Source organism: Aphelocoma coerulescens, chromosome 2, assembly GCF_041296385.1.
Source record: "Aphelocoma coerulescens isolate FSJ_1873_10779 chromosome 2, UR_Acoe_1.0, whole genome shotgun sequence".
NCBI classification, from domain to species: domain Eukaryota; kingdom Metazoa; phylum Chordata; class Aves; order Passeriformes; family Corvidae; genus Aphelocoma; species Aphelocoma coerulescens.
The window spans coordinates 95,530,263-95,542,999 of NC_091015.1; the positions used below are offsets into that span (position 1 = coordinate 95,530,263).

The window sequence follows — 12,737 nt, forward strand, 5'->3', positions numbered from 1 at the left end:
TGGAGGACTATATGAAAATCAAATGCCTTCAGGTTTTAGAAACATGAGGAGACACTGAACCAACCTGACTGTACTTTGATTCTAGCAGAACTTCATGGCTTCAGACGCATTCAGTATTGCCTGGCCAATCTCTATTTATTATTTATTAGCATTTCCATTTACTATTTCTGTATTTCCATTTACTAGCAAACCAATCATGACCTTCAAGGCGCAGAATAGGCCCAGGGCTAGTGCTTTTGTATGTAAAGTTGGTGCCAAATATTCGAATGACCTGATGAGTGTTACCTACATTTTACTACCCTGTGGTACTCTGTATGGTGGCATTAAAAAAACCAAGAGGTAATATACAAACACTTATTTCCAGACTTTCATTCTGCAGAGAAATGTAGTTTTTTTCCCCAAGTTACAAAAGTTTCCAATCTCACAGCATAACAGAATTAAGGCAGCTTCAAACAGTGAGCAGTGAAAGCACATGAATAGGATTATTCAGGAGAAAACGCCTCTCACCCATTGTGCTCTTCCTCTTGTCTTCCCTGTCTTCTGTTCTGTTTGGCATGGCAGGAGTGGGCGGAGCAGATGCAGCTGGTGGAAGAGGGGCACGCCTCTTCTTTTTCCTTAAATCATTGAGGGATGCTCCTTGGGATATCTAGCAAAGTTGAAAAATAAGCACAATAAAGGATGTATTTTGTTGATGTTGTAAATTGTCAACAAGCAAAAGAAAAGTATTTTCCATATGACCTAATTTCTCAGCACAGTTTATTTATAATGAGCATTTATAGTGACAACAGGAGATTAAAGAAGTAATGTTGCACTTAGAAAAGGAAAGAGACAAGAATTGCAGATGAGTGTCACAGCAGAAATACCAGTCTGGTAGGCATTTGATGGTTTTGGAAAAAGTGAACTAGGGAGCCCAACACTCATCAAAGCAGAGTATGACACGATGTGTGTTGTTAATCTTAAGCCATAACATGATCTTCTTTTTCCATTGGTTTCTTCAAACCTTAAATTATGGTTAAATACTCCAGTTGGCATGTGTAGTGCATAAACTCTTTCTCATTTCTTTTATTTTTCTCTCAAATTCTTGTCTAAGGACTTCTGAGAGAAGAATCAGAATTGACAGTTTGCTTGCATGATGATATGAGATCATACTGTACTCTATTCATGCCTACTGGACTTCACAGACATACTTTTGAAGATCTGTAACACCTTGGCTTCCAATAATTGCAGCATGCTGGTTGATATGCCAGGACTCCATTACTGTTTATGCCGCTTTTAAAAATATGAAAAATGTTATTACAAATGACTTGGGTTTCACTGGGTTGCATAATGTTTTCCATAGCTTGTTGGAACTTAGCTCTATTTCCTTTTTACGGAAAAATAATAATAATAATAAAAAAACCATGTAGGAAAGTCTGTGGAATTTTTATATTTGAAAGGTACTGACAACAGCAGTCAGTACCAGGCTTTGCTGAGGAAGAGAGTAATGGTGGCTGCCCACATAGGACATGCTGCTGGCATTCCTCCAAAGAAGCCTTCACTTCTTTGACCTAACTGCTCTGCCTGTCCCGATACTCCTAATATCTAATATCTGTATCTACAAGCACTGGGTGGTTTTCTACTATCTCAAAGGCCTAGCAAATAAAAACAAAAATAAAAACAAAAATAAAAACAAAAATAAAAATAAAAATAAAAACAATCATATTCGTAATATTTCCTTTAATCCAGAGGATTAATGGACCCTTAAAAGACAATTGTTGTGGGAGACTTCATAGAACAAATAGTAGTTTCACACTGCTTAAATCTACCATCAGAGTTCAGAGGAAAGGCACTAATTTACAGGTTTCCTTTCCTACGCTGAGTAGAAGTCTGAGAATAAATGAATTTTACTAAGATTAGGATATGAATAGTGTCTCCTACACTTAGTCTTCCTTTTCAAAAGCATGCAGGAGTGTCTTACATTATAAAAAAGAACCCTTTTGTTCCCACCTTTCAAGGATGATGCTTTAACCACCATGCCACATGGCAACTGGACACTCTCCACCCCTTGGTGAACCTGCATCCTGCATGGGAGAAACTTGGCAGTAACTGCACTGGACATAGAGCACAGCAACCAGGATGAGTTTCAGCTTTGCACCAAACAAGAGTGGAAAAGAAAGGTGTCCTGGTCCTACTTCCTACTATTACGGATTATTTCAGCATTTTATATTAAATTTCCACCAGATACAATGCATGACTAAAGACAGTGAGGCCAATCTAGACAAAGTTAGGCATAGTAAATAGGCAATAATGTTAAGAATTTGTAAACTTAAATTTTGATCACCAAATTTCACAGAATTTAAAAAACATTGGACTTACACCCAGAAAAGAACACCACACCAAATGCTCAGGAATGGATACTGCAAAATTTTAGAGCTCTGCTGCAAAGCTTTTGCCCAATGTAATAGTGTTGCTCTGTATTAAGATGGGACACATCCCCTGACAAAGGAACTGCCTGTAGTGATTAGGAACTGAAGTTTAAACAGAATGCCCAATATTGAGCTGAACATGGGAAACTCTGTTCAGTGAAACAGACCCATCAGGCTTTAGTTTAAAGGGGAATTACACAGAGGACAGCTACCTAATGACTCATTCTTCTCTACTGAACAAATGGGCAAATACACACTTTGGGAAAAAAAAGTTGCATTCTTCTGCACTGCATTTTAAATAACTAAAAACATGTAGGTACTTAATACTGCATCTCGATTCTTCAGAATACTACCTTACAGGAAAAAAAAAAAGAAAATCATCAAAGTGGAGATTTTGATTACTACAGAGACTGCAAAATTCAGTAGCTATGAAGAACTTGAATCATCTGGGAGACAGGCAGCATCCGAACTTTCCCGATACTTCACAAGTACAAGCTTGACTTTGGCAGTTGTTTAATGGCATTTTGCAGCTTCCACGTTCACTTCTCCCTCTCCAGACAGAAAGGTCATTTTATTTTAGGACAAAAAATGGTTGGACTGCTGCTTTAAAGGATAAAGCTAGGAAATCTTGAGAATCAAGGCAGGAAGTAAGGAAAAGTCTTCCCACTTAAAATGATAGAGATTACTGATCACCCTTGCCCAAGTACCAGATGAGTGAAGGATGTTAGCTTGGTGTAGTCAAATTCCTCAAAGACACATAAGTGCTTTCCTATGAAGAAAGGATCCTTGTTAGAAGTCAGCTTATCTTTTTCAACTTTATGTATTCTTATCTAGGTCGAATCTCCTGAGGAACATTAGATAGATGTATGGATGGACACACTGCTACAGTTAAAGAATAGGCTAGGAAATAGCTAGTGCACGACTGCAATAACGCAAGTTTGGTGAAATACACACAAAAAAATGCCTTTATTATACTGTCAGCTAAGTGCAGTATTCTTCACAAACACCATAAAGAAGATGAAAAGCTTGTTTAAAGCCAGTCATGCTACAATGTATATAAGAAGTGTCTAGTTCAAGAATAGGTCATAAAATTGCAAAAAGTAGCTTTTCTTTAGTCCCAATTTCGGTAAAACTATGAGGCTAAACATAAATGGAAAAAGCACAAAGAACATTCTGTTTCTTTCTTCCAATTGCATATACAAAACCAATAGAACTTGAAAATAATTTGTTATGGCTGGCTGCTTCTTTTATAAAGAAATCAAGCCTTAACAACATTATTTAATTTCCCATTGAAACTTTGTTACAGGAGCCCATCTCTGAGTCTAACAGAATATTTCCTTGTCTTAGCACTTGTACTTCACCTGTACTTATAAATAAGAAATTATTAAATCAGCTCCTGTTACAAAAAATACATAATTTTAAAAGATGTTCATTAAGTGTTCTCTGACTATAATTAATGCCATGAACTGAGCTAGAGATGAATAAAAAAGGTCAAAAGGACCTAAGTCGGAAAAATAGTATAATTTCTCTTCCCATATTGATAAGACCACACAATTAAAAAAAAAAATTCCTTTACATTCAGGGTTCACATGCTTTTTGAAAAATACTTCCAATACTGTAGACAAAATATCTGAGCAATGTGCTAAACTAGTTTTCCTTCTGTGAAAGCTCAACATACTTACCAAATTTTGAGGGCTCTAGATAAGATTTTAGAATATATTTAGAGCATAAAAACAACATCATGGGGAGGTTATTTGTCAAAATTGTGTGGAAAAGGATCCTACAAGGCCAATGCTTGAAATTTTCAATCAGCAGCATTTCACAGTCACCTTACTTGCAAACAATCTGTGGATACTGTAAGAGTAGATGTGTAAACTGAGTTTAAGTTTCCTCATGTGTAAAAGTCTAGTATTTTCTTTGGGTCAGACTGCATTGAATATGAAGTAATGAAAAATACTAAAGGAGACCCAAGGAAACAAGTCACCACTACTGAAAATTCATCAAGCATTCAAAAACAAGGAGGTTCTCAGATAAATTTCCAGTGTGAGCTCCACTCCTTTGCCTTGCCTGTCTTTTACGTACAGGCCAGACATTGGTGTTCTATTTGTCAGCCATTCCCTTTTAAATTTTCTAACAGAAATATTTATCTATAAAAGTACTAAGTCAGCTGGCAAATGCCAACTTTCTTTTATCCACAGTCCCAACTAGGCCCAATTTCACTGCAGGTTTATGGCTCCCAAAACTGAGCCTCCTTCTGTAAGCCAGAAACTGTACCATTAATCTGCATCGTTTGTGCTTCAAAATCCAAACCAGTCTTTCCAGTATTTTTATAAGCATTACAAGAAACATTTGTCTTATGGCAAAAAATTTTTCCTTTTACTATCACTCCTATCATTTTGCCATAGAAAAGGAAAAATATTGAAAACCTAAGAATTTTCCCATCTCTATATTTAACAAAATTCTCCTTAAAGCAATTTTCTTCCTGCTCAAACAACATAGCTACAGATGATACAGATGTATCAGCAATAGAATCAGGTCTGGAATAAAGATTGCTTTTAAGGGATGCCACATGACTGTTGAGCATATGCAAATAAAAAATTGAAGCATATGATATAAAATGTGTGAAGAAAGCCCTTATACTCTCTTGCTTCTTTCTCCTTTTTATGCAATGCTATACATCAGGACCTTTAATTGTTTTAAGGAGGAATTAGCTAATTTGTCTCATTCGTGAAAACAGTGACTGACTGTAGAAATTATTTTTAGAATCAAAGAAAAAGGACTGGAAAAAGGACACATGGATTCAATCACCTGCATGCCCTCATTACAAACTTGTTCCATCATCCCACACTGACTAGACACACACTCTGATTTAAGCGAGCCAGATTCTGATACACCTGCTGGTGATGATAACGTGTGGGGTCAGGATGCCTACTGAATTATAAAAATGTTTAAATGCAATCCAAAGGAAAAAAAAAACCCAGAGCTGACCTGTAACTGAACAAACAACAGTATCATCCCAAACTATGTGTGGGACCATCCCAACCCTCTTCTCACAAAGAATTTTAGGAAATCTTGAAATAATTAAGAGCCATTTTACAAGAAGTTCTAGAAGAAAAAAAGACACATGCTTTATTAATAGGCTTTAAACTCTTGATATAACCATAACTGCATTAATCCTTTATAATATTCTATGAAAGACAAGTGGTAGCTTGGTGTCATACATGAAGTCCCTAATTAAGTTTGGTCTTTGCATGTTAAGTGCCTTAATTAGTTAATTTTGAATTAAACAGTTCTTTAGATTAAATGATAAAGTTAACCCATCAGCCCAGGTACAAAAATCAAGCTTTATTAGTAGTGTTTTTACTTGTTCAAAGCAGTTTGTCTGTACCAGTCCCAGTTAAAATTCCCAGTTAAAAGTCTACTAGTTAAAAATCCCTTTTTCAAACTCCAAACTACTTGTACATAGTAAGAGTTGTTTTTCCTATGTTCATTGTGTATTTTTATAAGTGTTTTAAGAAGTATTGAATGTATTTTAATGGTTTTTTTAAAGTTTTGCTTTGCACTTTAGTCTTGGGACTAACTCCAAAACCCCAGTTCCTAACAGCCAATTGCTATTTTTAGCCCCATAGCCGTTATTCTGCAAGTAAGCTCCATAGCAACCTGAATCTTAATGAGGGCATGTTACCACCCTTACTTCAACTGCTGCTACCCCCCTAACGACGACAAGCCATTGGTAGACAGAGATGATCTGTCAAAAAGAAAGCACCAATCACTTGAAACCAAAGGGGTGTGCTATGGGCGGGCTGTGGGCGGGCTGTGGGCGGATCGGGGCGGAGCAAAGGCACTATAAAACAACGAGGCAGCCATCAGAGCAGGTGCAGATCACTGCAGATCAGCTGTGGTGAGTGCCAGTGCTGGGTACTTAAGCCTGACTCCTATCTAGGAGCCTTTAATAATTTCTCCTTTTGACTTTTAGACTAGCTAGAAGTCAGCCCAGCACTGCAAGTTTTCTTTCCACTAGAGGTTCAGTGCTGTTAAAGCCTGAAGATCTCTTAATCCCTGCGCTCCTGGGGCATACCTCCTGAGCCATTAAGATCCCAAATTTTTATATTTTTCTAATTTCTGTAATTTTTCAATTTTTCTATTTTTAATAAATTATTTTAATTTTTACTAAGAGTTGTCTCTTTCCTCACAACTCTTTTGGGGGCTCGTCCGGGATCCTATTTTTTGCCCTAAAATCCAGGGATTTTGGTTAATTTTATTATTTTTGAATTTTTGCAATTTTTTTTGGTTTTTTTTTTTCCCTTTGGATTTACTGGGCTGCCACAAGGATACTGCAGTGGAGAAGGGACACCTCCAGTGGAAAAGACTTGCGGTAAGGCTTGAACCCTTCTTAAAGGGGAATTCAGTTAGGGCTTACCCTTTTTAAGGGCTACTAGTTTTGGGGACCTCCGGGTGAAATTCCCTTTGTGAGAGTGAGTGTGGGGGTTGGCCGTCCCCAGTGTGTGTGTGAGTGTGACTGAAGGGATTCGTTCTAAGGGGCACCACGAGGGATCACCCTTTTAGAGACACAGAAGGGGATCGAGGGTGGTGGCCAGCCTTTCTTGGGGAGGTTTCTACAGTTTAGGGGTGCGCGCGGCCCCAGTTATATTTTATTAGTGTCTCAGTCTCCTTGGGTCTAGAACCAAGGAGAAACCTCATTTTAAACCCCTCCTGTTTTTTTTTTTCCTTTTGGCGGGAACGGCCACCATTTTGAAATTTCAAATTTCGGCGGGAACGGCCGCCATTTTGAAATTTCAAATTTCGGCGGGAACGGCCGCCATTTTGTGTCCTTAATTTGAATTCTACCTTTTGTGTTAAGTGCATGTGTGAACTTGTTTTAGCTGGACTTTTGTGGTCAGTGCTATCTAGTACCTTTACTTTCAGTTAGTTCAGATTGTTTGATTTATTGGATTATAATCGTGATTTGTTTTATCTGTTTTAATCATAAAATACCCTTTTGGTATTTTGGATTATTGTTTGTGTTATTCATTATAATCTTTCTTCTTTAATTATAGATATTTTAAATTTATCTCTCTTTTGCTAGTAAAGCTACCTGTTGCCTCTTAAGTTTTAAGTAATACATATATATATATAGATACCTAAAACTCAATCATATTTTAAATAATTCAAATACACATTAATTATATTTAACTAAAATTAATTTCTTTTAGTCCACCATATTTGTTTTTCCCACGGTTCCACCATATTTGTTTTTCCCACAGATCCTCTTAAGTTTTAAGTAATATATATAGATAGCTAAATCTCAATCATATTTTAAATAATTCAAATACACATTGCTTATATTTAATTAAAATTAATATCTTTTAGTCCACCATATTTGTTTTTCCCACGGTTCCACCATATTTGTTTTTCCCACGGTTCCACCATATTTGTTTTTCCCACAGATTCACTATTATTGATTACCTTATACATCTACTATCCCTATTTACTCTTCTCAACATTAGTTGTACTGTATTTTATGGTTATAAATTTATTACTATTGTGCTTTTATATTGTGATAGTGCATTGATTTTAAGTTATTTTATAATATTGTCTTATTATACACTATTGTGGTTGCTTTATACAATATAAAACTTTGGTTAATTTAATTTAGTAAAAAAAAAAAAAAAAAAACAAACAAACCTTCTTCTGCACAAGTTATTTGCTTGCTTCCCTGTAACAGGATGGGACAAGCAAATAGCAAAAGAAAAGACCCAGTGAGGAAATACAAAATCTTCCCAGAGAGTCCATTAGGACAAATGCTCTCAAAGTGGGAAGAAAATCTTTTAACAAAAGAAAAAGATCAGTGCCAAATGATTAGATATTGTCTTTTTAAGTGGCCAAAACAAAAAATTCACAAAGATGGGCTTAAGTGGCCCAAATTTGGGTCTTCTGAAAAATGGCTTTGCGAAGCTCTGTATTCTTATGTACACTGCAGAGCTCCAAAGCATTCTGACGAATTGGATTATGCTAAAATTTGGTTAAATTATTGGCAAAAACAAAATGATGAACAAGAAAAAAAGGGAGAATTGGAAGAAGAAGCAAAACCTATTTCAATAGAAAAAAATTCAAACCAAATTTTCTCTCTTGCAGAAGAACCAAAACAAAAAGAAAAACAAAAGCCTAAATTAAATAAACCAAAGTGGGACCCCCTAGACTACATTCCTCCAGTAACTCCTCCAGAAAGGAGGGTCCAAATTGAAAGAGAAAGGGTCCTTCCTTCATCGAGTCATCCAACCGAAAGGGACTCAGAAAGTGAAAACGAAAGTGAAAAAGAAATTTCTGTTCCTTCCTGCTCCCATAAAAAAACAATTGAACAAAGGATTTCTTCTAGTCAGGATGGCCCAGCATCTTGTACTAGAAAGAAATCGTTTAAAACGCCCGACTGTCCCACCTGCCTTGGCACTTCCCATGAGTCCAAAATTTTACCTCTTAGGGAGGTACCCATGGGGAATGCACAAGGAGGAATTGGTTATGTTGTTGTACCTCTAGCTTCATCTGAGGTACGGGAATTTAAAAAGGAAATGAAGAATCTAATGGCTGATCCCATTGGGTTAGCTGACCAATTTGACCAATTCCTCGGCCCTAATATTTATAATTGGGGAGAAATGCAATCTATCTTACATTCTCTCTTTACCATCGAAGAACGAAAACTAATTAGAGCCGCAGCAGTCACAGTCTGGGACAGAGAAAATAATTCCAATCAGGGTCCAATTGGAGAACAAAAATTACCCCTGACAGACCCTGAATGGAACCCAAATTCAGAAGAGGGCAGGAGGAACATGAAAGACTACAGGAATTTAATTATAAAAGGAATTAGAGAAGCTGTTCCTCGGGTTAATAACATGAAAAAGGCATTTTGTGGGGAACAGGAAAAGGATGAGTCCCCAACAGCTTGGATGGCCCGGTTGAGGAATAACATCCAACTCTATTCTGTTATTGATTTAGATAGCGAAGGAGGCAAAACTATGCTGAAAGTACATTTTGTGCTTCACTCCTGGCCTGACATCAGGAGAAAATTAGAAAAATTGGAAAAATGGCCAGAGAGGGAGCTGGACGAATTACTGGAGGAAGCCCAAAAAGTCTTTGTTAGGAGGGATGAAGAGAGGATGAAAGCTAAAAGCCGAATAATGAACAACAGTACTAGTGCTCCAATCCACAACCCTCCTACACAGAGTAATTTCCAAGGAGGTATCCCACAAAAGCACTGTCCTCAGCAACAGCCACAAACTTGTACTTGCCATATACAACCGAACTTACAATCTACCTCAAATGTCCAGAGACTCAGAAGATTAATTTGTACATATCGTAATAAAGAAGGCCACGGGCACTGGCAATGTTTCAAAAAGCAGCGGGATCAAGGAGCCCTCCAAGTGGAGGGACAAATTTTGAATAATTGAAGGGGTCAGGGGCTCTATTCTCTGGGGCAAAAACATCTTAAAGAGCCCTTGATAAAGTTAGAAGTTGGACCCCAGAGACAGCAAGTGGAGTTTCTAGTAGACACAGGTGCTGAGAAAACCTGTGTCACTGAAACACCTCCAGGATGCTCTATATCACATGATACATTGGACATATATGGTGCTAATGGCAAGAGTTTTGCTGTTCCTATAATTAAAAATGTGACTCTTTTTATACAAGGACGCACCCATACAGGGGACGTCCTATATCTACCTCAAGCTGGAACTAATCTCCTGGGACGTGACTTCCAAATACCTCTGAGAGTTGGGGTGGTACCGCAAGGTGGAAAAATGACTACTAAATTGTTTGTGTTATCTCTAGCAGATGAGCAACACATTGACCCGGTGGTGTGGGCCAAACCTGGCAACCGGGGAAAAATGGACATCACACCTTTAACTATTGAGTTGCTCCCAAATAGCCAGCCAGTACGTGTACCACAATATCCCCTCTCCAAGGACAAAAGAAAAGGCCTGAAGCCTGTCATCATGGACTTACTACGAGATGGAATCCTCGAAACCTGCAAATCATCCTACAACACCCCAATTTTGGCTGTCCAGAAACCAGATAAGTCATTCCGGCTTGTACAAGATCTGCGTGAGGTCAATAAGAGAGTCCAAACCAGATATCCGTTGGTGCAGGACCCCTATACACTCCTGAGTCGGGTACCCCCAACGCATGCCTGGTTCTCTGTTATTGACCTTAAAGATGCTTTCTGGTCATGTCCTCTAGATTCTCATTGCAGAGACATCTTTGCATTCACCTGGGAGGATCCAGACACTGGACGGAAGCAGCAGCTGCGCTGGACTCGCCTGCCTCAAGGTTACACCGAGGCACCCACACTCTTTGGCCAAGCGCTAGAAGATTTGCTAAGTTCCTTTTCTCCACCCGAAGGGATTCAGGTAACTCAGTACGTAGATGACCTGCTCCTCTCTGGGGAACAGGAGTCTACGGTAAGAGCTGCAACAATACAGTTACTAAATTTTCTAGGAAGGAATGGCCTGAGGGTGTCAAAACCTAAATTACAATTCGTACTACAGGAGGTAAAGTATTTGGGACATCTAATTGGCCATGGCACAAAAAAACTCAGTGCCGAAAGAGTAGAAGGGATCCTAAATTTACCACCTCCAACTTCAAAACGAGAGATTCGGCAATTATTAGGCCTATTTGGATACTGCAGACTGTGGATCGATCAGTATTCACAATCTGCTAAATTTTTATATGAAAAATTGATTGAAGAAGAACCTTTTAATTGGGATAATTCGGACACACAAAAATTACAAAATTTGAAAGAAAAATTAATAAAAGCACCTGTTTTAAGCCTTCCTTCACTAGAAAAGCCCTTCGATCTATTTGTTAACGTGGAGAAGGGAATCGCCTATGGTGTCTTGACCCAGGAGTGGGGTGGAGTCAGGAAGCCAGTTGCTTTCCTTTCCAAGTTACTAGATCCAGTGTCCAGAGGATGGCCGGTCTGCATCCAGTCCATCGCCGCAGCAGCCGTTCTGGTTTCAGAGAGCCAAAAACTCATTTTTGGTGGAAACTTAACAGTACATACTCCACACTCAATAAAAACTATATTAGCACACAGGGCTGCAGAGTGGTTAACTGACCCGAGGATGGTCAAATACGAAACCATTCTTATGCACTCAGACCACCTGAGGTTAGTTGTATGTGCAAACCAAAATCCGGCCCAATTTCTTTATGGAACCCCTTCAGAAAATCAAATAGAACACAACTGCATTGATATAATTGACATTCAAACAAAAGTCAGGGAGGACCTAGTGGACTGTCCCCTCAATGAAGGGGAAATCCTCTTCATTGATGGGTCGTCTCGAGTGGTGAATGGAAAACGATGCTCTGGCTATTCGGTAGTCGATGGAAACCAGATGCGCGTGCTAGAGAAGGGCAAATTACCACCAACCTGGTCAGCTCAAGTCTGTGAGCTCTATGCCCTAGAAAAAGCACTCCACCGACTAGCTGGAAGCATTGGGACCATTTACACCGACTCGAGATACGCTTATGGCGTAGTCCACACCTTTGGAAAAATCTGGTCCGAAAGGGGATTCCTGAACACCAAAGGCAAAGATATACTCCACAAAGAATTGATTCTAAAGATTCTAAAAGCACTACAACTACCTCGGGTGATCTCAGTAGTGCATATTCCAGGCCATCAATCGGGGACCACCAAAGAAGCTCAAGGGAACAGCTTAGCAGACTTGGCAGCAAAGGAAGCAGCAGTGGAAGAGGAGGTAAAAGTGATGGAAGTAGACCAACTTCCAACTAACATCACCACAACTGACATTACATCACAAACTAATGTTTTACCCACGCCCATTTTCACAGATCAAGAGAAACAAAAATTAGTTTTAATTGGAGCTAATGAAGATTCTCAAGGTCGCTGGTATTTGCCAGATAAACGTCAAATTCTAAATAAAAATCTAACCCGAGAAATTTTACAAAATATCCACCAAACTAATCATTGGGGTTCAAAGGCTCTGGCGGATCACTACCTCAGAACTTTTGGATGCATTGGTGTTTATGAAATCGCTAACCAAATAACACGGGACTGTGTAATCTGTCAAAAAGTTAATAAAAAGGTAATGAAAAAGAACACTGGCGGGGGAATTGAATTGGCAATCAGACCTTTCCAAAACATTCAAATTGATTTTACAGAAATGCCTCCTGTCCAGAGGTGGAAATACCTATTGGTAATCGTTGACCACCTTACTCACTGGGTGGAAGCTATTCCAACTGTCAATGCAACAGCCCAGACAGTGAGTAAGGTGATCCTCGAGCAAATTATCCCTCGTTACGGGATAGTCCACCGAATAGATT

At 38.6% G+C, this 12,737-nt stretch overlaps 1 protein-coding gene across 9 annotated transcripts in view; it reads right to left on the bottom strand.

Annotated features, from left to right (window-relative positions):
• COBL (cordon-bleu WH2 repeat protein) overlaps positions 1-12,737 on the bottom strand; it is a 169,240-nt gene that overhangs the window by 51,277 nt on the left and 105,226 nt on the right. For all 9 annotated transcript variants that reach the window (XM_069004120.1, XM_069004122.1, XM_069004121.1 and 6 more), the window contains one exon: positions 508-646. In XM_069004120.1, coding sequence (XP_068860221.1) covers positions 508-646 — 139 coding nt within the window. The remainder of the gene's footprint in view (positions 1-507; positions 647-12,737) is intronic.